At 44.6% G+C, this 27142-nt stretch overlaps 1 protein-coding gene across 3 annotated transcripts in view; it reads right to left on the reverse strand.

The window, feature by feature from the left end:
• Positions 1 to 232: 232 nt before the first annotated feature.
• Positions 233 to 27142, reverse strand: part of gfpt2 (glutamine-fructose-6-phosphate transaminase 2) — a 51265-nt gene continuing 24355 nt past the window's right edge. Inside the window, exons 1-20 of one of the 3 annotated variants that reach the window (XM_080008381.1) lie at positions 25376 to 25456; positions 23655 to 23762; positions 18473 to 18577; positions 18030 to 18155; positions 16372 to 16430; positions 14574 to 14708; positions 13373 to 13434; positions 9403 to 9482; positions 9033 to 9092; positions 7095 to 7212; positions 6554 to 6717; positions 5743 to 5838; positions 5406 to 5503; positions 4959 to 5079; positions 4690 to 4847; positions 4449 to 4563; positions 4193 to 4320; positions 3801 to 3968; positions 3499 to 3660; positions 233 to 1362 (exon numbers count right to left, since the gene is read on the reverse strand). In XM_080008381.1, coding sequence (XP_079864507.1) covers positions 1318 to 1362; positions 3499 to 3660; positions 3801 to 3968; positions 4193 to 4320; positions 4449 to 4563; positions 4690 to 4847; positions 4959 to 5079; positions 5406 to 5503; positions 5743 to 5838; positions 6554 to 6717; positions 7095 to 7212; positions 9033 to 9092; positions 9403 to 9482; positions 13373 to 13434; positions 14574 to 14708; positions 16372 to 16430; positions 18030 to 18155; positions 18473 to 18577; positions 23655 to 23762; positions 25376 to 25382 — 2115 coding nt within the window. In that variant the 5' untranslated portion in view covers positions 25383 to 25456 and the 3' untranslated portion in view covers positions 233 to 1317. Of the gene's footprint in view, positions 1363 to 3498; positions 3661 to 3800; positions 3969 to 4192; positions 4321 to 4448; positions 4564 to 4689; positions 4848 to 4958; positions 5080 to 5405; positions 5504 to 5742; positions 5839 to 6553; positions 6718 to 7094; positions 7213 to 9032; positions 9093 to 9402; positions 9483 to 13372; positions 13435 to 14573; positions 14709 to 16371; positions 16431 to 18029; positions 18156 to 18472; positions 18578 to 23654; positions 23763 to 25375; positions 25457 to 27142 lie in introns of those variants that run through there. The other 2 variants (XM_080008382.1, XM_080008383.1) reach the window with 2 other exon arrangements.

The following is a 27142-nucleotide window of genomic DNA, read 5'->3' on the forward strand; positions in this document are numbered from 1 at the left end:
TTTTATTTGAGGCTTTTCTACACTATTATAATTTTTGGTTGCATTCTATTAATCTGAAAAGAAAGACTGAGTTACATGTTGTGTATTAAATGTGTTATACAAATAAAGGCTATTATTATTATTATTATTACTTCTTGAGTCAGTGTGGTGCAATGATCAAAATACTAGCACTTACTTGAGCGACATTACATATGTGCCACACGGAAAGATAATCAGAAATCCCAAAACATCACACAGTAAACATATATTTATTGATTTGTCGTGCCTGTTTGCTATAAAACATCCAGTTCCAAAAAGAGAAAACAGCCATAGATACATTTATGATAAACCCACTTTCTGGAGACCCCATAAAATAGTAATCAGATAAATACAGAAAATAATCATAAAAAACAAACAAAAGTTTACGAATGCCCAAGAGAATAAGAACTGGTCAGAAATGGCACCAGGCATCTGTGCTGTATGTTATAAGTGATTGGATTCTGACGTTTATGTGTGTGTGTGTGTATACATGTGTGTGTGTATACATGTGTGTGTAAACAAGATACAAAGTCAAAGTGAGACAACCATAACTCATATAATTCTCTAAAACAATATATATCATTGCATATAAAACCCCTATAATCATGTAATAAAATACAAAATATAAAGTACATTTCCCATGATGCAAAAGAGAAGTAAGGACTCCCCGTGTGAGTAGACATTAAAAGGTCCAAACAGTGGGGAATGGAGAAATTCACCTCATTTGGGATTGTGTACATTCATGATGCATATGGTGTAATCTGGTCCCAATATTGCACAACTGTAAACACTTCAATACGACGCGACAACGCATCAGCGCTGCTGCGTGAGGCAAGGCACTGGGTCACTTCTTCTTTGGATTGGCCCGTGTGGACTTCCAGAGATGGCTCTGGGAAGACCCAGGGTTACGAGTGCTTTTTGTCAGGCGTTTGTTGGCTGGACTTCAGTTTTCTTCAATAATAATAATAATAATAATAAAAAAAAAAACATTGTGCCACTAACCTCTCTTTTTTGTCATTTTTTCTCTCTCTCTCTTTCTCTCACTCTCTCTCTCTCTCTCACACACACACACACACACACACAATTATTAACTCATTATTTCTCTCTCACTCTCAAACACACACACACACACACACACACACAAAATTATTAACTCATTATTTCTCTCTCACTCTCAAACACACACACACACACACACACACACACACACACACACACACACAGACTCACACTCACACTCACACAATTGCACTTTAATTGCGTGAGCCATCTCACTCTGCTCTCCAATTTGGATGATAATTATTCCACAGTCACAGATTTGGCCAGGTTTCTGGGACAGTCCACCTGGAAAACCCAAGAATCAAAAAGTTAAAACAGATTTGAAAAAATGAAATGTAAATGCAAAATCTAAAATGTGAATTCAAATGTATCGCAGACACAATGTTGTAACAGGGAGTCTCTGTGGCGTTTGAGTCACTGCAGCTCAATGACCCCATCAGTTATTCACAGCGTAGCCGTCTGGTAACGAGGCTCATCACAGCGTATGCGAGATACTACGGCTAACTACATACAGTATACAAATTAATCTCATTAGGATGTACACCTCGAAATGAATCATCCTGAAATGTTACCGAACATGTTGACCAGCTGCGGATGCACCGATTGCAATTTTCTTGGCCACTTCCGGTTCCCGATTATTTTTAGAGTCCGACCTGCAGATTCCAATTTTCATTCAATTGCATGTTCATAACAAAACATTGACTATTAAATAACTTGTACATTACCGATCATTTTGAGTTTACATCCGCGATCAGAGAAATACAATTTTTCTTATCATTTGGTCTCATTGGGTAGATCTGCTGTACGTCGATGACAAATACATCCGATGATCTGATCACACTCATGTGATAGAACAGCTGCACATACAGACTACACTGCAATCAGTTACCACAATAGTGAGATTGCTGATTTTGACTCTGTGTGTTTGTTATTGTTCATTATTCACTGTGGAACAAAACAACATGGAACAGTCACTGAGTTCCAGTAAAACAGAATATGGGACGGTCACCAAATTTCAGTATAATTCAATCTGTAACTCACCGAGTTTTAGTAGGACCCAACATATAACTAACATGGAAATGTCCAGTTCAAATTTTAAATTAAAGGCTCTTTCAATTTTAAGTGCAAATATACCTTTCTATTATATTCATACGGTACTTGTTACAAAATAAATTGCAATCACTGCAAAAAAATACAAAATAAAATAAATGGCCGACTCCTCTCTCTCTCGTTCACTGGAAGTCCTCCTTCCCTTCACCGTGCATTAAACCAAGTGAATCAAATGGAACGAGTCCTTTAACTGAGTGACTCGTCAAGAACCGAGCCTCAAAAAAGAGCTGAATCTTTCATCACCAGCTCGTGCATTAGGAGCCAGGGCAGACCCTCCGCTGTAGTGACAGCCATAGATCAACTGCACAATCTTGGACTACTGTCAGGCAATCGATAAACAATTTGTCTAATGCTCTTCGTTTACCTTGAGGTACCTCCAAACAGCCGACATTTTCTTTCTGTCGCACTCTTTTTTTGAGCGTCAACTACACAACATTACGTTGGTATCGGGTTTAAGTATCGGAGCATTTTTACGAGTACGAGTACATGGGCACAGTATCAGCCGGCGAAAACCGACCAATTCCGGTCACCGGCCGATCGATCGGTGCATCTCACGTTTTATACAGTATGTTAACAATACGGTCACGTTTTTCTGCTTCATTATTACTCCCCCACTTCCCGTTTCACCTCAGCAATGCAGCATTACGCCTCGCTGGATAATAAAGCACCGCTCAGTGCGCTGCGTATCAGCGGATGTTGATTGAGAGGAGAAGGAGTAGAGGGGTTACAGAACCAGAGGTCATAGCATCTGGTCCAATCCGAGGGATGTAGTTTAAATACCCAATAAATGTACAGTATTATTTTGTATTGATTGATTGTTTTCCGTAAATAAACAACAATATATTTATTTTTTTTGTGTAGTTTTAGCTGGCATTTCGCACCTGCATATTTGGACCAAGAATTACGTGGTTGGTACATAAAATGAGTGCAGGTTGGCAGGTCTGGTATTGTTATATGCTGTAGGTCTTTATCAATAAAAAGAAAAATACATTGAGCTTTTATCAATGCAAATTAATGAATTAAGCAATTGTAATAATTACTTATAATTGTTTTTTTTATAAATTATATTTTCAATGTTTTAATTAAACCTGAATTTGCCCTACGGCGGGCTCACTAAAGTTCTATCTTATCTTAATTTAAGTGATTTCAGTGTTGCAGTGAATGTTTTCATCTGCTTGAAATTCATGCTGTGAAAAATGTGCAATTCCCAAAACTTCGCTTTTCCAATTCCTAAAAGCTTTGAACTTGGTTTTCCACAGATTTGGGGGTTTTAAAGATATAGCCCCAGTATGAGTTGTGCGGACTACGTACGTCGTATCCTCGCCGCACGGCCAGGTGGAACGACAAGAGCTGCAGGGGGATGACGCTGAGGATGCCCTGCAGACAGTCCACGGTCTGAGGGAGCTCGATCGTCTTGTAGGCATTCAGAGCGATGTTCTGGTCGTCCTGGCAACACAGGATGATGGGCCGCCCCTGGCAGAAAAAAAAAAACAGGAAGAGGAGAAAAGCAGAAAATAATTATTCATCTCTTCGTGCGTGCTATGCTGAGACGTCTCTGTGTCTCTCCATGTGTTGGACGTATCGAAGGACAAGCGGGATGTCTGCGGACTTACCGAACGGGCTGTGACTTGCTGGAGAGCGTTTTGGCACTTGGTGTAGCAGGCGTCCTTCATGATGATCATGATGACCGGCATGTCTTTGTCGATGAGGGCCAGAGGGCCGTGCTTCAGCTCCCCAGCCAGGATGCCCTCCGAGTGCATGTAGGTGATCTCCTTAATTTTCTAAATTAGAAGTCCAAGACTCACATATATTTTCCAAGCAAGGATCACAAGTCCTTACACCATTCTGAGACAACAGCACTGTATGAGGCTATTGATCTGAACTATTTTGATTGCGAGAGAACCAAACGTGAGTCTGTACTGCATTGTAATACAACGTGTTCCTGATCATGCAAGGTCAGTGCTGAATTGGACGGCCAGGTGGCAGCATGGAGCCTGGGACTCACCAGCGCCCCCTCCAGGCAGGTTGCATAGTTGAACCCTCTGCCCATGACCAGCAGAGACTTTTGCTGGTACAACTCATCTGCAATGACTTTGATCCTCTTATCCAGAGCCAAAACCTTCTTTATCAACTCTGGGGAAACATGTGCGGAGGAGGTACATTTCACAAAGGCACTTTAGATAATGGCCACACAGACCATGCACACATGGATATATATGTGCAATTTGGATATTTTATCGCTATAAAATAGTTGGACTCACCGGGCAGCATCCTAAGGCCCTCGATGATCTCTAGCCGCCTTTTCTGAAGGGAGATCCTGTCTTCACTTATCATGAGGCCAAACATGATGAGGGCCACAAACTGACTGGTGTAGGCCTGGGTCACACAAACACATGTACACAAAGGAAATTGAAGATCAGTGACTGAAGCAATGTGCCCACGGCACTGCAGAAAGATATCTTGTGTGTGTGTACGCTTCGCATTCGAGGGCGCACAAAATACCTTTGTGCTAGCCACGCCTATCTCAGGCCCTGCGTTGATGTGGACTCCGCAGTCCGTCTCTCTGCAGATGGAGCTGCCCACGGTGTTGGTGATTCCCACGGTAAGAGCCCCTTGCTGCTTGCAATAGCGCAAAGCCATCAAGCTGTCGGCGGTTTCACCTGGGGTCAGAGGGAGGTCTCGTCATTTCTTTGACATTACACTTGAAGAGTGGAGCCCGTCGGCTCCAACACGATGGGTGCACAGTGGACCGCCTCGCTGGTAATCATCACCTGATTGGCTGATGAAGAAGCAGACGTCATCCCTGAAGACGGGCGTGTTGCGATCCAGGAAGTCGCTGGCCAGCTCCACCATGACGGGAAGCTCCGTGAGCTCCTCCAGGATCTGCCGGGTCTGAAAGGGAGAGCAGGGGGAGCTTATAGCCAGCTGCACCATCGCCACCATCATTGTTCTCTGCCACTGGGATTGAAGCCCTCTTACTGGTCGTGTCTACCACCGTCACCTTCAACATCATCGGCCATTACCACCCCTACCACCAATTATACCAGTAACGGCATTGACTGAGGCAGCAGTTCTCAATTGGTCTAGGCTCAGGATCCACCAAAAAAATGGACGGGCGACCCTGTTTTGGATCGGACCCGCCAGTTGAGAATCACCGGATTAAGTTAGAGCATCTCGGTACACCTTGGTTTATCCAAAAAAAAAAAAAAACAACTCACAGCCACGGCAGCGTGGAAACTGGTTCCGCAGCCGATCATGATGAGGCGCCTGCAGCGGTTGATCTCCTTCAGGTGGTCCTTGATCCCCCCGAGAACCACTGTAAACGGATGCTTCGGATGAGATCCCGTCCCACATCAGCACAGTATGGCTAAACTAAAGCGACCGCGGTTATTTGCGGCTTGTCATGGCTTTAGTAAACAAAGCACAGTGTAAATGACAGTAACTCTTCTGTTTGCATTGAGCGGTAATCCCTGGGTTAACATCGTCTTGTATATTCAGGGACATTGATATCCTGGCCGTGTTAAGGTGGAACCAGGACATGGGATGGCAGGTCACCTTTGCTGGTGTCAAAACAGATCCGGCCCCTCATTGTGTTCACCACAGACTCCGGCTGCTCGAAGATCTCCTTCTGCATGAAGGCATCGAAGTTACCTGCGGCAATGAAACAAGGGGCAGGCCGGATTTCAGATTCAATATGGTAATCATTGGGACAAATACAAAATATTCATTACGAGGGACACGTGGACATTGGCGAACCGTTCTGCTGTCATGACAGAATCAGCCAGCAGAGGGCGACCAAGTCAAAGCCTTTGCGTCACATCTCTGTGGCACAAATAATGATAACGTTTTGAAATGCAGAATAAGTGACAGAATCAGTATCGATGCTTGTATGTTTCAGTCAGCACATTTTTTTGATTGCCTCAATTTCCCCAAATGGGATTTGCATTTGCACCATTTGTGCCATTTGGAGGTGTCAAAAACAGGCGTTGCATGTAACAGTACTGGAAAGAAGTAATGACCAGGGGCACGAGGAGACACCGAGAGGACTATCTGTGAGCTTCATAAACGTAGAAATGTCCTTGACATTTGGTCAGGGCTGGAAAGAAACCTTTAGCTTTTGAGTGGTTCAGGGGCTAAGAGACGGGCAGCATTGAGAGGACACCACGAGGCCCTCCAAAGCGGGACCATCAACCAGTGAGTTTTCATGGTGACCAAAACAAGGCCATAAAGTGCCTTTTTTTGTGACACCAGAGGTATTTCGATTAAAAATGCGGCACATAGTTTTACTTGAGCGAAATGTCCAAAGAACCACCATGCATTCTAACCCCGATTACGTTCCGCTTTCTTGCCCGTATTTCCTACGGACCTTTCATGATCTCCTGCAGCTCCATCTGCAGCGTCTGGATGGCTCTCACGGGGTCTTCTCCCGCCTGCCGGTTCACCCGGTGTATGGAGAGTTTCCCGCCGGACACCACTGCGACGTCGTCGTCCTCCATGTAGAGCACTTTGTTGGTGTGCTCAATGATGGCACTGGGAGTGGAGAGAGCAAGAGAGAGAAATAAGATTACATTACATTGCATTTAGCAGACGCTTTTATCCAAAGCGACTTACAGTTATTCAAACGGCGACGGACGCAGCCATCAGGAGCAATTAGGGGTTAAGTGTCTTGCTCAAGGACACTACAGCATGCTAGCAGGAGGAGCCTGGGATCGAACCAGCAACCTTTAGATTACTAGACGACGACACAGATGCAAAGATGGAACCAGTTCTATTTGCCTCATTGGAGAACACCAAACATACATTAAAATACGTTAAAACATAACCTGGGGCTACTCATGAGCACGCACGCATGCCCGCCCGCACGCACGCACGCACACCCGGGCGCACGCACACAGCTGGCATCCCACCTGGCGTCAGAGGCAAAGAAGTATTCCACGGCCTTGCCATCTCCGACAGAGTTGAGCGCGTCGGCGCAGTCGGGGCGGTTATGGCTGTTCTTCTCCTGGACGTCTTCCTTGAAGAGAGCTACGGGGTCACAGGTCAGAGTTCAAGAGTCAAGGAGCGAGACAGCGACCTTCACCCTCCCTGCCCTCGCTCAAAACAAATCGAGACGCGCCCAGCGCCGCTTGAAATCTCCCCACCGCCTTCCAGATGCGCGTGTCCAACAGACCCCGGACGCGTTTGGGCGGAAGGTTTCAAGCCCGAAAGTCGGAGCGCTACCGATTCGGGCGGATTAGGAACGGATCGTTTGCCACAAAGCTTTGCTTTTTCGACCGACCCGGTGAGGGAGAGGGAGAAAGGGTTCCCAATTTTTCGAACGCGTTCTCTGAGGATCAGAGAGAAGAACGTCCTCGCCGTCGCCAGGATGAGAGCCAAAGCGGTGAAGCCGCGGTCGAGTGCCAGTTGCCGGACAGTTATGATGACGGGTGCACGGTCCCAGTGAATCTGGTTAGGCCGCATTCCTGTCCCCACTTTGCACGCTCATTCTGTTCTTTTGCTCTAATTCTAATTAAAGAACAAAGGAGAGAAAAGTCTATGAATTCCATTCAGCCACTAACCCCCACTACTCCCACTACCCCCACTACTCCCACTACTCCCAATACTCCCACTACTCCCACTACTCCCACTACCCCCACTACCTTTCTTTAGCCCACGCCGCACAAATCAGACTTTTACTGTCTTCTGTCCCGGACTTTAGACTGGTATCGCTTCCCTCGGGCCACAGCTATAAACGCTGAGTAAACAGTTTGAGGAGTGCAAAGAGACAGGCGGCGACGTACGCAAGTTGTACACGTTGCCTTCACCCGGACGTCTCCGGCAGAGAAGGAGAGAAAGCACAATGCACGCGGTTGTTTTTTTGGCCCTACTTGACGCCACTCCGCCGGTGAAACGACTTTCTCGAGATGCTCCCCCGCCTCGCCCCCAGAAAACCGGCGCCGGAGCCTGTGGGAGGACGGCCCAGACGATCGGAATGAACGCACAAACGTTTGACTTAACCGCGCTCCCAAACTATGCGCGGAATTCCTCGGAGTAGTTGTTCTGAGAAATTTCTGGGAACGGGAGTTCGCGCACACCGTCCCCGACCGGAGCCTCGGAGGAACCGTTTGGTCATTGGGTTAGTCAAGTGTTCCGTAGGGAAAGAGTTGATTGATTGACAGGAGCGAGGTTGTTAGTTGGTTAAATCCAAAGCGTTGAAGCAGCGAATCACCCGCTCTGATCACCCCTCGCTCGGGCGGGCAGATTTATGAATTGATATGATTTATAGGATTTGAGGCCTCCGAACCTTTTATGGATTTTTTCTCATTTTGTCTAAATTCTTCATTATTGTTGGAGAGTCTCGTGTTTGACGTCACATTTCGAGACAATTTGACAATAGAATGACGTTGGTGATGTGGATTCCCACATCAATCCCTGACGCAAGTGTCATTAAATGTGTCCTTATATATATATGATATATATATATATCAATGTAGAAACATGGATTTATCACTCAGCAGACCGAGCTGATTATTTAGTAAAGTATTTTTCTCTATCATAGGGGAAAACCATTTGTATAAACTCCCAATGGCTTTATTCCAAGGTGTTCTGAGTCACAGGCAGGACACTATTGTGTGCCAGTTAGGTCTTGGCATCATTTCTAGTTCCTTGAAGTACAACTCGTGACCGAAGTACTATAGGTATTAAGATTATGTCATTTATTCTGGAAATAACCCTGGTTCAGAGGCTCAAATAATAACAATAATCATAATAATAATAATATTTATAATAATTGCATTATCATAATTAGAATCATAGTAATAATCATAATCATCATAATCACAGGTTTCGCTACAGGGGAGGCCCACCTTTGGCCTCCGCCCTTTTTGCAGAAACTGGGATGTCACCCAGGACTGAGGAGTATGGAGCTATGGATAGACACAGAAACACAAAGGGACAGACGGACAGACAGACAGACAGACAGACAGACATGCAGTTTGAAGACACACATACACATACGTACATATGTTATATTATATCATATATTAGCCAAGTGGAAAAAAAATGGAAGAGATGAATGCTGAGGTTCCTCTGACATAGAAATCCATCATTTAATTAATGTGTAATGCCTTCTACTCATATTATAGACAGACAGACAGACAGACAGGCAGGCAGGCAGACAGACAGACAGACAGACAGACAGACAGACAGACAGACAGATGCAGGAACAGAGCTCACCACTGTTGTACTGGATCGGGATCTGCTCTGTCGACAGCTCGTACTTACTCCGCACACCAATGAGCAGCGGGCTTCCTCTCCTGCGAGAGGGAGGGAGGGAGGGAAAAAGAAGGGATGGAGGAGGAGAGATTGAGGAAAGGGAGAAGACAAGCTCGGTTAGCTGGGATGATGGCGATTTCAAAACGGCACCACGATTCTTGTTGACCAATGAGAGTAGATGATGCATAGACGAGATGCACATGCATTTTTATTTGTATTTTTTTAAAGAACGCCCCCTCGTAACCACTCCCGCGGGTGTACTGTATAGTGGGGGCGGCTTAAGGAGGAACAGGTCTGCCCACCCGAAAATACATCAATGGTTTACCGTACAATTACGCCTTTGAAAACAGCCGGATTATTAAGGCGGAACACACAATGAAGAAACCTCCGGCTTTCTATTCCTCCCTCTCCCTTGTCTCCTGGTCTCTTTCCTCCTCGGGGCCCGGCCTTTGGGTCACGGTGACGCAACGGCCGGCCCGTTGCTTTAAAGGGTGTAGGGGGGTGGGGGCTCGCGGAGGGGGAGCTCGCAAACAGAACCATGCGGTCGCCGCGCGAGAGTGTGTTTACCCTGAGGGAGGGGAGCGGAGAGGAGAACGGACAAAGGAGGAGAGGGCGTCAGAGGAGTTGAGGGGGGAAAAGAAAAAAGACTGGTGTCGGCAAAGAGAAGGGAAGGCATGAAGGGAGGAGAGGGGGGGAAAAAAAACAACACACACACACACACACACACACACACACGTAGGACACACCCCTCCCTCCGTCACCCCCGCCCCAGGAAAACAAGGCCGAGAACACGACACGGCGCGGCGCCCGCCGGAGCCACGTCACCGCCGCTCCTGAGGGTCGGGGGGATAGAACGCGTTGAGGTAGATCCTCACAGCGTCGACTTCAGGGATCGGGGAGTAACTCATAACAATGTAATCACCGCTACATAATCAGATTATGAAAAAAAAATAAAAAAAATAAAAAATACGACAAGGTTATCTGAGACAAATCATGGCAGATCTGATTCTGGTTATGTTTTGGATGATGAAAAAAACAAAAACGTTGCTATTTGCGACAGAAATGCCATTATTTTGATGGGGCTGAATGTTGACACCTAATTTTTCCTCAGCCTCCCTCAGAATGAAAGGTGCAGGAATGCAATTGTTGAGATGATATCTTCTCTAATTGAATTAAAAGAGCATGTCAGAACGAGCTTTATGTTCTATAGGCCCTGGGGTGCGTCACAAGATGAGATCATGAGGTCACGAGATATATATCTATATATCCGCGGCATGGAGCTGTGGGGTCATCACGGTGGGAAGAACACTCCCCAGACAGGACCCGGGCAACTCTAACCCCTCGGATGACCTCAACCCTAAAAGTTTTGTTGAAAGACTCGACGGGACAGTTTCGCACGGATTCGGCCTAATCCTAGACCTTTCTCCGTCACAGTTTCAAATAGTCTCGGACTTGCCCTAGTCTTGGTTTAAAAAAAAAAAAAAAAAAAAAAGGATTTCCAGGGGGAGGATTGGAGTCAGTCCAGGTCGAAGTGAAGACTTTAACTTGGAAGTGTTTGGATAAATGGACGACGTAGCCTCCAGGTCGCCCTTGAGAATAGAGAAAACGGATGATCTGGACTAAGACCAGCACCAAGACCAGGCAGGAGGAGCTGACTAGGCCTTCACCACCTTAGTCTAGGACGTCCTGCTCCAGAACTCATTCATCTTAAATCAAACGTCTCCGAAAGAGACGTTTGATTTCGTCTGCAAACTGTGGATTAATTTAAGTAGGATTAGTTTAGTCCTGATTTCGATTACACCCAGGGGCGGTCTGCGAAGCCGGCCCTGGGTGTAATTGTCTTATTTTATGTCTTGAACTGTGAAATGTAATATTGCTGAAGTGTTCTTAGATAATAGATTAGATTACTCATGTATTGGTCCGTTGCATTATGTAACTTCTTTACTTTGGCTGCTCCCGACTAAAGATTTTCCTCGTTGACTGATAGTCGTCAGCTCAAGCCGTTGGTCGACTAATCGTTGCACGTTCATGATATTAATTTCTTTATTTAAATACATATTTTTGGGTTCTCAGAATACAGTTTGGGTTTAAGGGCTGAGAAATATTGTGTGACATAAAACACTGTGCTACATAACGGATAAATGACAAAATCTAATAACCAGCCTTTAAGATAAACATTTAATCTACAAGTGCGGCACAGCACGCATCACGCGAGCCGCCGGTTAACCAACGGCCAAAGCCTCTCATCGAAAGCTGTAATTATTGTTCTGAATGTGTTGGAACAACCAGCAAGGAAACTGAACATTTATTTTCGTCACAATTTATTTCAACCAGCCGTACAGATTAAGGCTAATTGAATGGAGGTTTTTTTTTGTTTTGTTTTTTTCCTGCGACCAACCGACCAAGGAAAAACTTGGACGGCTAAGACACTTCTCGCTGATCTCGTTTGTTCGGATATTCGGGGGCGGCACCATTATTTACAAACGCCGCCGTGCGGTTCCCATTCAGTAATCTGACCCAATCAGGTCAAAAGAAGAATATGGACGGAAGAAAAGAGCAGCAGACGATATCCAAAAGCCGCAAACTCATTCTCGCCTCTCTCAATTTCGCCTCAAATCTTCCTCCTCCCTCCCCGCGCCGCTCCAACCGAATTCCACCAAAACCACGGACAACAGAGCGCCTCATCAAAGTGACACGAGAGCGACTGGGTGCGAGAACTTTGGCTGCAGGCCCGCGCAGGGATTTTCCCCTTCGGCTGCAGCAGGAAACGCTGCGGCACGTCATTAATGAGTCACAGGGAAGCTGCACGGGGAGGAGGGTAGAGAGAGTGAGAGTGAGACAGAGAGAGAGAGAGAGAGAGAGAGAGTGAGAGAGAGTGAGAGGAGTGGAAGATAATACTCACTGACATTGACACTGACACAAAATGACTTGTGTAAAAAGTGCCACATTGATATTTCTACTTACAGTAGAAGTACACAGGAGAACCATTTGAAACCACTTTCAGTTCTGTTTTTAAGTTCATTCATTTTGGGAGTTTTGTGGTCTAAAGGTGCAAAAGTGTCAGGCGGTGCGACCGTGTTTTTTGTGTGTTTTTAAGTCTTTCAACTTAACTTACTTGTCGCTTACCCTTGAGGTACTCATGTACTTCAGTGTACTTCAAGCAGAAGTACTTGTCCTATAACAGCCTATAATACATAATAAAGCACCTTTTCTTTTTCTGCAGATGAGAGCTGATGCAGATCCTGACTGCAGTTAAAAAAAATAAATAAAGGGGTTGTTACAGTCATTTACAAGGACTATGGACCTAATGAATCATCGAGGAGCAGTTTGATCATATCAGTCCCTGCTTTAAAACATATCTAACCAGACATGCAACCAACACGCAGGCACGCACACCTTCCGGTATTCCGGTAAACAGAGACCGCGTCATAATGGCTTACAGGCAGATGGAACAGTAGCAGCAGCCGGTCAGGATAAACAGCAGTGTACGGACTCAAACCGCCTGCCGAAAAATCACACTCGCGGATGCGAGCAGCTGATTCATCAACAGAAGGATGTGGTCAGTGCATGTGTCAGTGGACGACGATAAGAATTGAAAAGGCTGTCTGTGTGTGTGTGTGTGTGTGTGTGTGTGTGTGTGTGCATGTATAACTATGTGTGTGTTTGTTTTACTATACTTGTGAGGTCTCCAAATGAACTTTTTTTTGGTTTAGAAGTGCACCAGAAACATGTGTGTGTGTGCGTGTGTGTGCGTGTGTGTGTGTGTGTGTGTGTGCGTGCGTGTGCGTGTGTGTGTGTGTGTGTGTGTGTGTGTGTGTGTGTGTGTGTGTGTGTGTGTGCGTGTGTGTGCGTGTGTGTGCGTGCGTGTGGGTGTGTGTGTGCGTGTGTGTGTGTGTGTGTGTGTGTGCGTGCGTGCGTACGTGCAACTAACCTGGTGGCCACAGCCTCTCTGGGGAAGTGTCTGCTTTTAAACACCAGAGCAAAGGCACCCTCCTGAGGCAGGAAGAGAGGTTTAGGTTAGCCAGCCCCTGCTGGGAGCCCCCCCAAAAAGTAAAGGATATATATATATATATATATATATATATATATATATATATATATATATATATATATATATATATATATATATATATATATAGCCATTCTATCTATCTATCTATCTATCTATCTATCTATCTATCTATCTATCTATCTATCTATCTATCCAGCTATTCTATTTTATCCATCTATGGAGTTTATTCACATTAAAACAGCAAACATTGAACGCTGCACGGCTTAATAGTATTTATTTTTTTCGTTTTTGGGGGGTGGTGGATGAATGCATGGACGGTTAGTGGCGGTGGTGGTCATGGGGAGGTGGTGTTTGGACGAGGACGAAATAAGACCCTTGTTGTACAAGATGGGCTCTGTTTCGAAAGCACGGCCCGCAGTGGTTAGAAGCAGAAAAAAGACTTGTTTGTGTGTGTGTGTGTGTGTGTGTGTGTGTGTGTGTGTGTGTGTGTGTGTGTGTGTGTACGCGCGCACTTATGTGTGCGTGCGTGCGTGCGTGTGTGTGTGCGTGCGTGTGTCTTTGGGGGGTTGCAACGGACTTGAGGGGTTGACTTTCTGGTTCCTATTAGCCCAAAACCCAGCAAGGCTGCAATGCTTTCTTCTCAGAGGGGGGAGGAGGTGGAGGGGCTATGGGGAGCGAGAGCGAGAGGGTCTTGCGCCATATCTCGCTCCCCCCAAAAAAGGATCAACGTACAAACGATGACGCCACTCGTGACGCGGTCGGCGTTTGTTGCCAGGGCGATTGTTTTCGCTCATGAATCGCCGCGCAGACGGGAACGCCCGAAAGTGTCAGCGGGGTGAGCAATTGGGTCGGGGCGACCGTACTGTTGTTTTGTTTTCAAATGTCTTTGGTTTCCCCGTGACTGCGAGTTCCTCAGGGAATTTCCATCTTAGCAACAATGAGATGTTGAGCAACGAGAGCACAGGCCATAGTTTTGGGCTCCCTCGACAAAGAAAAGAATCGCCCTTCCTTCCTTTTTTTTTTTTTTCTCCGGTTTTAACCTCGGCCGGCGGCCCCCTCGCTACCGCCGGTGGACTCCTGCTGCCGAACCGTCGCCACTGTCGGCGTGTGCGCTGCTCACCAGCTGCTGGATGACTCTCTCCACCAGCGTGGAGAAGGAGACGCTGTCGTCCTCCCGGTTGTCGTAGACGTATTTGATCAGTTTGGGGATCACCTCCGTGTCCGTCTCCGACTCGAACTCGTAGCCTTTGGAGTTCTGGGGGAAAGAGAAACAGATAGACGTCGTCCGCCCGCATCCTTGTAAGTGGGTTTCATAGTGTAGGTGTGTGCCCTACTGTCGTCGATAGTATGAGTAATTACACTGAGATTACAACCGGCCGTTGCTGTTTAAATGCCCTTATAGGTGTTTAATGGACACAGTCAATACTGAAATGCTCTTTAATGTTCTTTCTGTGATAAGGGGACCTATTCACCTTTTCAGTGCTTGTGCACATACAGTACATTTGGGTCTGTGACAGGCCCACTAACACACAAACTGTGAAAGAAGACAACTCAGTCAGTTTGCCAACATGCCTTTCAGATTGGTCTCCCAAGCTGTTGGGTTGTCTTATGTTAGAACTTAGAAATAACAAAAGCGGAATTAAAAAAAAAAATGCAGTAGACGTTTCTCCGAACAAAAACCAATAAAATTGTGTTTTTATTGTTGATGTATTTTTTTATTGAATTTAATTTAAATTAATTTTATTTTCTGACGTTTACTAATTGCCCCCATAAGCTTGAGGAACAGCAAAGAAAGTCGGAACTAACTTTGAAATGAGGTATTGTAGACCTAGGATGAGTGAATATTCATATTTCTTGCCTTAAATTTGTTCAGAAACAGATTTTGGTGGACAGATACGGTGAAACCAGTAAAAGTTTACGGAGTTAATACAACTGAAACTGGAAGCCGTGCTCAAACCCCATTGGCTCACAGAACCTGGAACTTGTCCTCAAACCCCATTGGCTCAGAACTAGGGGCTCATTTACAAGTAAAGCTGCACACACTGAAACAGCTCCTTTTGGAAAAGTTCGGGTTTAAAGGCATGTCACAATGGCTCGAATGCGTAATCTTTTCAGCAAAAAAAACCTTCAAAAACATGATTTGGGGACCGCAGAGACCCATATTAACTTGTTGAAAAGGAGCATAATAGGTTCACTTTAACAAGCCACTGGATGCAATATCAAATTAACCTATATACAGTATATATATATATAATATGCAATTAATTATAACCATGGAATTATGGTAAAATAACATTAAAAGTTATGAACTGGGGTTACATGTTCAGCAAGACTACAAGTTCTTAATGTGTGTATACAGCAGTTTAAAGCATACATTTTCCTTTCACAATGACAATGAGATGCATTGAGGTGAAATTGTGAACAGCATTTATCAGTTTCTTAACATGCTTATTCAATTGTTAGAACTTGATGGAATTACCAACAACGGATGAATTGATTGTTGGCTTTATGGCTTTCTGGCCGTGTAGCAAACGCCTTGATTGTCAGTCTATATTATACGTATATGAGTCTAACCAATATTATGACGCATTTGGTTTGAAAGAAGCAAACATGCTGTTGCCATAGATTATTTGAAAATTATTTGAAATAACTCAGCAATTTAAATGTCACAAATGGGACTCGCAGCATTTGTATAGTGGGAGTGTGTTTCTGTACTTCAACAGCGACACTCGCTACACACCGTACACAAACACTAAGGACCCACACCGACAAAGGCTGTGAAGGGTGATTAGACTGGGGTGTTGGGAAACACCGCAGGGTTTTGACGCTTCAGGGCGGGACCAGCCAATCCATCCTGGCTCCGCGATGTTTAGAGACAAAAGGCGCTCTATCGGGATAGGCGCTTGGTCCGTACTCACCAGGTACTTCCTCAACTCTTTGTAGTTGGTGATGATACCGTTGTGGATGACAACAAACTCTGTGGAAAAAGCGAGAGTAAAAAGGCAAAAAGATAAGATAATGAGGGGCTTAGGGTCAGAAAACAGGGTGGGGATCGTCTAAAAAAAGGCCACTGGACGTGCCTGGGGCGGCTGGCAGACAACCTCAAGAGTCGAACGCAACACATCCTGTTGTCAGCGTGTGGAAAGTATGCTGACGCTGTTATCTGGGGCCTTGTTTTAAACGTTTCAATGCTGAACGTAGTCCAGATGACGCGAGGGACGCCAGGACTACCCGGGAATTATGCCTCACTTCGCCATAAATGACTCAACCGGGGAGGCCACCCAGTTGGGTCCTAGCCATTTTGGGATTATAATTCCTGGCGTTCCTGGAACTGCGACTCACAAAATAAAAAAATAAAAAATACATTAAGACGGAATATTGGATTATAAATAATTTCATTACTACAACGCCTAGTTTAAGAGCATCTGCTAAGACAAATAGTCCACAACCAGCCAACTATTCACTCTCCAAAAACAAAAAAACTTTGCCCGACATTTGACCAATCTATTCACTGTTATTTATGTGAAATCGGACATATCCGCATTCAAGTCTTCAAGTCTTCTGTTCTACTTTCGATGTAGCGTCACAACAAGCCGCAACGAAAAACAGGGTGGAGAAAGTGGTTTCGCCTGACAACGGTCATTATTAACAGATCGGTTGTTATCCAGTAAATAGCCGACCGCTGACTGCCGCTATTGACCAATCAGAATCGAGTATTCCACAGAGCGGCGTCATAATCGAGTGAGACCTTAAGTCGAGTAGAGTAACGTCACGACGTAGTAGAACTCCCAGGACAGCGTGTGTGTGTGTGTGTGTGTGTGTGCGCGTGCTGTGTTCCATTATTTGAGCTGTCAAGATAAAAGTGAATGAGTGACTCTGCTGAGCGCTCCACAACGATGGGTGTATGTTTACTTCAAAGGTCAAACACAAAAAGGAATCAGAGGTGTAGCGAGGCGGTCCGGTGCCAAGAGAACTACGCGCAGCTCTCCAGGATATACACAACACGCAGATCGTGACACGTTGTGACGTGTCCTCCGCCAACAATAGAGATGTTTATAATTATATTTATCGGAGTCACGCTTTGCAATACACAGTTAAGTCGAGATGAAACGGTTTGAATTCATTTCAAAGATAAGATCTTTGAAATGAGGTACTCATGACAACCAAAATGAATTTGTGGGAAAAAAATGCATCAGTGGAAAATATTGAAGAAGGACTGAGAATGACTTTCACATTTTCACATTTTTTACGGTGCCCAAATAAAGAAAATCTGCCAAACCCTAGACTCAAGTTCAATTTCTCTTAGGCAAGGCTTGCTTTCCTGCTGTTTAATGTATTATTTGGTTATTTTTTGTGCATGTGTTTGTATATATATATGTTTATGTTTATGTTTTATATATACAAATATAAAAATATACTAATATATTATTATAACATTATTATTAAAATATAATAACAATAACAATAACAATAATAATAATAATAATAATAATAATAATAATAATAATAATAATAATAATAATAAATAAATGAATTCAGTTTTTTTTTATTAGATTAAAAAAAAAATTAAAGCTACCGTTGTTCTTGTCGGAGCGGTGGGGGTGGCTGTTGACGGCGCTGGGCTCTCCGTGCGTTGCCCAGCGGGTGTGAGCGATGCCAAAGTGCGAACACATTTCTTCGTCCAGGTACAGAGAGTCCTTCTCTGATGGACAAAAACACACAAGCGCCGAGAGATCTGAATATCTACTGTACGATGAGGAAGGGATGAGGGCAAAACACCGAAGGAAGTGGAGACTTCAAAATATGTTTCGTGCATAAATTATAATCGCTTCTGGTGCCACAACAATAACAGATGAGCACCGCTGTAAAGAGTCAAACAAATGGAATGCTGACTTGAAAAAGCCACTTGCTTCCTCTTTAAAGCTGTCGCCCAAAACCCAACATTGAAGACAACGCCTTTAGTTTCGTTTTGACGCCAACCTATGAACACCAAACATCTGATCGGCCCTGTGAACTTACTGTAGAGCTCCTCGTCCAACGCCTTGACCTTCCCCCTCTTCTTGATCAGACAGATTTCATTGCTGCTGCTGCCGGGCGTCTTGCCGGGGCCGTCCACCGCGATACCTGGCGAGCGGAGGGAGGGAAATGAAGGAAATCATCAGGAAAGGCCGACTTTACGGCGGGAGGGCGAAACTCGCGTTGACCATCCGATCCAACACGCAAAAACTAAAAAAAAAAAAAAAAGGGTCAAGGACTCCTGAGGACACGAGGAAGAGGCTCGGGGAGTTGAGTCGGAGGGCGGGTGAACGAGCCGATTCATGGTTTGGAGATTTGACATTTTGTAGCGTCCGTGTGTGTGGGACAGTGTTTCGTTGCCCATGAAAGGGGCTATTTAGTGATTTGGCTTCGTTTTTCGGCGAGGGGCGTTTAAAAAAAAACCAAAAAAAAAAAAACCACCCTGTGCCCTGTGTGAACGTGTGAGAGTGCGCCTCTCACGCACGTCGCCTGTGGGACTTTTCAAAGAGGGTCTTTCTGTCCCCGGGGGAAAAGCTTTTGATACGAAATATCGAGACTTGATGCGTCGGTCTCTATCCTGACGTCGGCCACGTCATAAAAAAATCACATTTCAATCGATCAACGTTTATCTGCGGCGCACGTTTCACGGACGGAGCGACTCAATGTGCTTTTCGCATCAATACGACCTTATAAACAATATTGCAAATGGAAACGTACACACATTGAAAACAGGTGATCTACTCAAATACAAGACAAAACAGAAATGTTTTTCGAAAGCGTTCAAACTGGTTTCCCTCCTCAGGTCATCCCGAGTCTATTCCTAAAACACACTCTATTCTCTTCCCTGATGCCTGGTGGCAAAACCATTGAGCGCATTGTAAACAAGGAGGAGCCGAGTCAAGTCTCAGAGTCTTAAGTCTTGAAGTCAACATTGTACTTTAAGTGGAAGTCGGCGAATTGATCTGAGGACGGGGGGTGATCGGATCCTTTTTCCTAGTTCTTGGTCGAACTCCCGCAGCGGAATTGTGGATGAGCCGAAGGCGGCCGGCGGCTTTTTTTTCCGCGAAGAGTGGAGAAGACAGCGTTACAGTCATCAAGGCGTCTTGTTATGAAGGCGTGGGCTACTTTTCCTGCATCCGATTGTGACAGGAGTCCGCAGACGTTATTCGCGTGTTATAAATGATAAAATGCTGATCTGCTGATCGAGGTGATCGAGAGTTTTAAATCTGAATCTGTAATGACACCGAGGTTCCCGACAGTCCAGACGTGTAGAAATTTCCAGTCTCCGAGCGTTGTTTCCCAGGACCAATACCTCTTGGTCTTGCTACTGTTTAGTCGCCCTGACACAGAGCCTTGAAGTATTGACGACATGGTGTACGTTCAATTGCCTTGAGTTAAAATCAACAATGGAAACAGAGTAGTTTCGACCAGTTAAGTAGCATATGAACCAGTTTAGAACAGGGCTGCTTAGACCAACCCAATCCCTGAGTCGTCAGGTAATATGGATTGATCGATAGTATCAAAAGCTGCAGATAGGTCCAAAAGAACAAGAACGGAGATCCTACCAGTGTCAGTGTTGACTCTGAGATCATTTAAGACCCTGACCAGAGCTGTTTCAGTGCTGTGATTGGCTTGAAAACCAGACTGAAAAATGTCTTGTATTTTGTGAGCCGTGAGATGGTCATTAAGTTGCTTGCAAACAATTTTTTCCTATCATCGTAATGAGGACGCAGAGATTGGAGCTTGGCCTATAATTCGGTGTGCAGCCCTGAAGGGGCGGGAGCCCGATTGTTTTTGTTAATGAAAAACTGTCGTTAGCGGGGGGTGGATGCTATAGATCAGCCGCACTCACAGACAAGATGAATAAAATGTGTATTTGGGGCGGTTCCGACATGCCGTCGTCCAAGTTTGATCAAGATCAGTATATTATTGTGGAATCATTTTGTAAAAAAACAATTTTTTATCATCGCCGCAACGTGCATGCGCAAATGACGGCACGCCCAGGTCACATGAAAGCATTGCAGTCTAGTGATTGATCAATAATCGGGACCTTACCAAGATGGCGGCACGTGCAGATGTAACTGATATCAGAACTTTTTCGATGTCATAGATCTGACGAACCCACAGACAACATAAATAAAATACATATTCGGGGCAGTTCCAACATGGCGTCGTTTGAGTTTCATCCAGATTGGCGGTTCAGTACTGTGGGAGGGGTTTGTGATCAACAATCACAACCAGAGTCCTATTTTGATTCATAGACATGTACATTTGAGTTTATTTATTTATAGGTTTGCAAAATACATTATAATTGTGAAGGCAGTTTTCTGTTGATTTAGAAAGTGCATTAAAAATAATTGTGTTCCCCAAAATGGATGAATATTCGTGATAAATAATCGTGACCACAATATTGACTGAATCAGCCGCGATGATCATTTTAGCCATAATCGTGCAGCCCCACTTCAGAATGATAACCGTCGTTATTTGCGGCGTAGAAACCCAGCCACAGGCGCAAACACCACCCGATCATAGAATTACACAGTCATGGACTTCTGCAGCCCCAACACACAATAGAGAGCCAAAGCACACTGGTCCATTGAGCTTTAACGAAGGGGCCCACTACCCTGGACCCCGCATATTGCTGCCTGCAGCTATATTTGTTAATTACAACGGGGTCAAGATTGATTTTTTTTTTTCAGCAGAGATTTTATAACCACAGTTTAAAGTGTGGTGCAAAAGGTCCCAGGTATGGAGGAGGGGGGACTGAGGACTATCGTAGGTGGACGACCCCATGATAACTAGCCCAATTTTTGAAATTTTATCACTGAAGAATGAACCAAATTCATCGCATTTCGGGTCAGATGAAAATTCATGAGGAATTCAATTGTTGAAAAAAGGAGTAGGTGCATTGTTCTTGTTCACATTTGTTATCTTTGAAAAATAAGACTATCTGGATAGTTTCACGGTTCTATTGTAGCAGCAATTGCTGCTTATAAATGTCATAAAGAAATTGAAGATTGTTCTTCTGCCATTTACGCTCAGCCATCCTGCACTCTCTTTGAGACCTCCCGACGACATTATTAGATATTGCAAGGTTAAGAATATTGGTCATAGTGGTGACAATGCCTTTTGAAATGACTAAATCGAAATTTTGACGTTTAACCTCGACTATTATTATTATTATTATTACTATTATTAATTTTTATTATTATTTTTATTACTTGTTATTATTAGGGGTCCAGCCCTATTGTTATTGAAAATGAAACCATCTGGAACAGCAACTTCGCCATAACACGCAAACGCGGTCACGCCTTGTTTGAACCGTGCTGTCACAAACATCTCGTGGTTGAAGTTTCATCCAAATCGATCTACATACGCAGCAGATATTAGCGAAAAACCAAACCAAATTTAGATGGATATTACGGAGAAATGCGTAAAAATGCATTTCACGCCGAAACATGTCCAACCCCGGCTGAAACTATCTGGAAGACGTACTTCGCCAGAACCTACGAACATGGTTGCGGTGTCGTTTAAACCGGCATTTCACAAGGATCTTTGTGGTTTAAATGGCATCCAAATCGATCCACATACAGAGAATATATTAGTGAGAAACCGAACAACTTTGACCCGAAATATTCAGCCGCTCTTGTTTAACTGACGCGTCAACAGGAGTCGTTCTCAAATGAATGAGATGAGATATACAGTAAGGCGCTTTATGACATCATCATACTATCATACTAATGTCGAGTTGGATCACGTCCAGTGTGCAACGTAGACTCGGGCACTCTGTAGTGTTTCGATGTTACCAAACTATCGATTTACGTGTGGGGACGGTAGCTCAGGAGGTAGAGCTGGTCGTCTAGTAATCTAATGGTTGCTGGTTCGATCCCAGGCTCCTCCTGCTAGCATGCTGTAGTGTCCTTGAGCAAGACACTTAACCCCTAATTGCTCCTGATGGCTGCGTCCGTCGGTGTTTGAATAATTGTAAGTCGCTTTGGATAAAAGCATCTGCTAAATGACGAAATGTAATGTAATGTAATGTATTTATATTCCTTCTTACCTGGTAGATGTCAGTAGACCTGTTCAATTTATATTTTCAATCCTTGGTCCACATTACTTTGCTGGATTAATGAAAAATACAATAAAAGTAGTCCTTGAAAACCAATGGAATGTGGGACTGAGTGGTGCGTTCAAGATCCAGCAATGCGTCGGAAAAATAGAAGCCGTGCAACAGTCGTTACTCTCAGAAATACCACAACGTTTTTCCTATTTAGTGGAAACGTAATTTACCGAAAATGTAAGATAAAAAACTTTATAAATAAATTACGTGAACTCGGCTGTTATCGTAAATCGACAGGAATACGTCATAATTGATGTGTACGAAACACAACGCCATCTACCGTCACTGAGACTCCGGATGGACTTCAATGCGGAAAGGTAGCGAGTTATAATTGAGAATAAAAAATTTAATATTTTTTTGGAATAAACGTCCTGTATAAACAATTTCCTACACCTAAACTAAGCAAACTTTAAAGAAAAGGCAGAAAGTGTTTTTGATACAGACAAATTATTCCACAATAATTGTAATTACAAATGAATATTAAAGTTACATAAATGTACTCTATTCAACTGAATTTTCTTATTGTACATTGTACTAAAATAGCCGTAAATCTCAGAAAGTAAAGAGCCGTGGTCCAAATATCCAGTCATCAAGGTCAGTCACAATCGTGTTGTGTTTCAGAAAACCCGGGAAACTATGAAACGCACACAATGCAATTAAACTGGACCCCGTGTATTGCTCTCTGCCGCTATATTTATGATCATAATTGAATCTTATAATTAATTTAACATGTAATCCGTAGCATTCGGACATTTCTGCTCAAATTAGTTGAGCACAAAGCGGTAAAAGACAGCTTTCCTGCCTTTCCAGCCTTCCGGCCGAGTCTCAAACCTATTCCTGCAGGCCTACCTGCCCCCCCCCTGCCTCCCGCTGTTTGGTCAATCAACACAAATGATCTAAGCTGGGTCACAAAATTCGGTCATAGTCCAGGTTGATGGGAGTGGTGTCCTGTATTTCCAGTATGGCAGAAGTTTGATATAGGAAATGTGCCGGATTAAAATGTTCTGGGCTTTTTCGTGGGTGCGTGCGTGTGCGTGCGTGCGTGTGTAGCCGAGCGTTTTATACCTGCTGAATCATACCCTCTGTACTCCAGCCTCTGTAGTCCTTTCACCAGAGTCTCAAATATCTGCCTTCTGGTGCGGGGCACTTGGTAATTCAGGTAGGCAAAGATCCCTGCGAGAGAGGGAGCGAGCGAGAGAGGGAGAGAGAGAGAGAGAGAGAGAGAGAGAGAGAGAGAGAGAGAGAGAGAGAGCAAGTGAGAGAGCGGTTGACTTATGAATGAACGGCGGGACCTTCCGCTGCCTTGAGGCGTTAAGATAAACACGTAAGAGTCAAACTTCGGTCTATTTCGAACTCAAACTGAGCAACGGAAAGAAGCAAATACCCCAAATAGAATGACCATTCGTGTTAGCCTCCCTAAGAGAGAAATAACAAGAGAATGGATCCGTTGTTAGAGGATGAGGTCAGGTCGGCACTTGGGGCATTACGTTTCCATTGCAGTAAGCAAGTTATCAGTGTGTAAGAAAGAGAGAGAGGGAGGTAGAGAGGGAAGGGGGTAGAGAGAGAGGGAGGTAGAGAGAGAGAGAGAGAGAGAGAGAGAGAGAGAGAGAGAGAACCTGCTGCCTGCTGTGGAGGAATGTTCCAGGTCAGCACAGCAGGGTTGCTGTGCAACATAGGTGCCCATTGACAGGCGCACATTGCCTGCTGTGTTCAGGTGGCTTCTTCTGTACGCTGGAGGGAGGGGGCGGTGCTGCCGTAGCCCTCCGGGCCGGTGGTTCTCGACGTTTCTTTTTTTTTTTTTTTTTTCTACATCAACCAAAACCTCAATTTGTCCACGGACCCCGAGATTTTGACCGTTCTATATGATTCGGTGTAAACCTCCACACCTGTCAACCAGCCAGAGTCATTATTGTAACATTCTGGACGGAGCTGACGTCTTGGAAATGGAAAAAAAACCAGACTAAGTTAAACAATTAATTGTTTGGGGGGGGGGGTCCACAAGTTGAGGACCACTGATCCGAAGGGGGGCCAGAAAGCAAGACGGTGTGATTTGTCTTCCCTTGAAGAGGATGTTTTGATGGACAGAGAGACAGACAGACAGACAGACAGACAGACGGACAGATGGATAGACGGACAGACAGACAGACTGACAGGCAGACAGACAGACGGACAGACAGACAGATAAGGTAGATAGATATATTGTGGTGTTACTTACAGCAACTCACATCAAAACAATAGGCAATAATAATAAAGTAATAACAACAAAAATACAAAAATTGCCAAGATGCAGTAAAACTTACTAAAGATTCAAAAAAATAAAAAAATAAAAAAATGTCAGTATACGATAAGTACAAATATGACAAAACATGGGAAAGATTTGGCGATATACAATAAACCTTTTGCAAAAAAAGGAAAATAGACTTAAAAAAAAAACCCAAAAGAAAAGACATGGCAATAACCAAACTGTATTGATCTCTATGTATTGTTCTGTATGTATCTGTATGTTGTTGTTGTTGTTGTTGTTGTGGTGGTGACGGTTTTTGAGTCAAACGCGCCCAATTACTGGAAACATTCCCCGCGATCAAAAACCGCAGCCGAGGGCGCTGACACGCACCGTCGTGGACGGGAGGAGCCCACGCAACGGACGGTGCGCGTCAGAAAAGCTCCAAGCGTCAACGAGAAAACAAAACAAAAACCAACAAGAAAAACACCAACAACAAAAAAAAAACCAAAAACAAAAAAAACCAAGTTCAGAGGTCGGGCAGAGATCTGAAATGCACTCTTACCACACATGGTCCCTGCTGCTCTGCGATCCCGTGCCGTGTAAAGCTTCCAGCCCCGATGCACGTCCCCGCGTCAGGATACCGAGAAGACTGCGAGGAGCGTCCACTCCCACTGTGGATTTAAAGACCTGCTTCCGGGAGAGGCGGCCCCACCTCCTCCACCCTCCCGACACCGCCCCGATCCGGCTGCAGCGTCTGCCGCGCGGTAAAAAAAAAAAGGAAAAAAAAGCAAAGGGCCGCTTGTCTGCTTCCCAGGTGAAGAGAAAGGGCTTTTTTTCAGGGGTCTCCCGTGGCGCTGCTGGGGGTTCGGGGGGGGGGGGCTTGTTTGTTCTTGTCCTTCTTTTGTCGTCGACAAAGCAGCAGGGGAAGGGGTCCTGGGACATTTTGGCGCAAACACCCGGACACTAAATGTCTCGAGTGAGCGTGAGGGCGCCGCACTGACCTTTCCACTTTTGGAAACGTACGGAAGTAATTCCTCCTCAAGGCACTCAAAGGACGAGACGAACCTCTTGCATCCGGTGCACTGGGTATAACAGAGCTTACAATGCACCATACTATGAAATTGTACCTTGATATGTGCGTGGAGTGATCCTGCAGATCCTGATTACAATATACAACAAAATAGTAAAGGTTCTGGTTTAAAGTAAAGCCAATACCGGTTTAAAATAAACAAACGTGATATGATATAATGTGGTATTAAAATACTAAGATAGATGGATGGATGGATAGATAGATAGATAGATAGATAGATAGATAGATAGATAGATAGATAGATAGATAGATAGATAGATAGATAGACAGACAGACAGACAGACAGACAGACAGACAGACAGACAGACAGACAGACAGATAGATAGATAGATAGACAGACAGACAGACAGACAGACAGACAGATAGACAGATAGACAGACAGATAGACAGATAGACAGATAGATAGATAGATAGATAGATAGATAGATAGATAGATAGATAGATAGATAGATAGATAGATAGACGGACGGACAGACAGACGAGAGATAGATAAATAGATGGATAATAGGCAATAATAATAAAGTAATAACAATAACACACATAAATAACATTCATCGAAATATTGACAGAAAAAATGGAAAAAAGATTTGGCGATGGACAATACAAAGTATTATAGCATATAGTTCAGTTATCATGTGCATAGACTCCTGATATAAACCAGATATCCTGGGTAGGTGAGCTCGGAGTCGGGGAAACGCTCCAAAGTGGCCGCCTTGACACGTCTTGAGCAGTCCCCCCCTCCATCGGTTATTCCCGTTATTGTTTTTCCTGGGTGGTAGGATGGCTGGACAGTGATGGACTTCTCAGGGTTTGGGACCTCATCGTACACCCGGTGGTTCACCTCTGGTAAAAACCCCGCCGCCAGGTTTCCCTTTTTGACCCGCCGCCGGCGGCAACGGGGGCTGTGGATGCACTGGGAGATGACAGACGTGCCTTTTACCGCTCACATCAAATGCGTGCGGATTAAATGGCGGATTTAACAAAAGGCGGAAAAGAACAAGCAAGGGAATCTTGGCCCGAGACGGAGACCGGGGAGATAGCGTCAAAGATGAAGAGAGAGCTATATTAACGAAGAGGACAGCGTGGGGCCAGCATGAGGGAAGAAGATAATGAGACTGGTCAATTCTGAGGAATGTTTTGTGCATACGTGTGTGTGTGTGTGTGTGTGTGTGTGTGTGTGTGTGTGCGTGCGTGCGTGCGTGTGGGAGTCACATGCCCCTTCTGTGCTTGGTCCAAATC

The sequence above is a fragment of the Zeus faber genome (genome assembly GCF_960531495.2).
Source record: "Zeus faber genome assembly, chromosome: 10".
Lineage (NCBI taxonomy): Eukaryota > Metazoa > Chordata > Actinopteri > Zeiformes > Zeidae > Zeus > Zeus faber.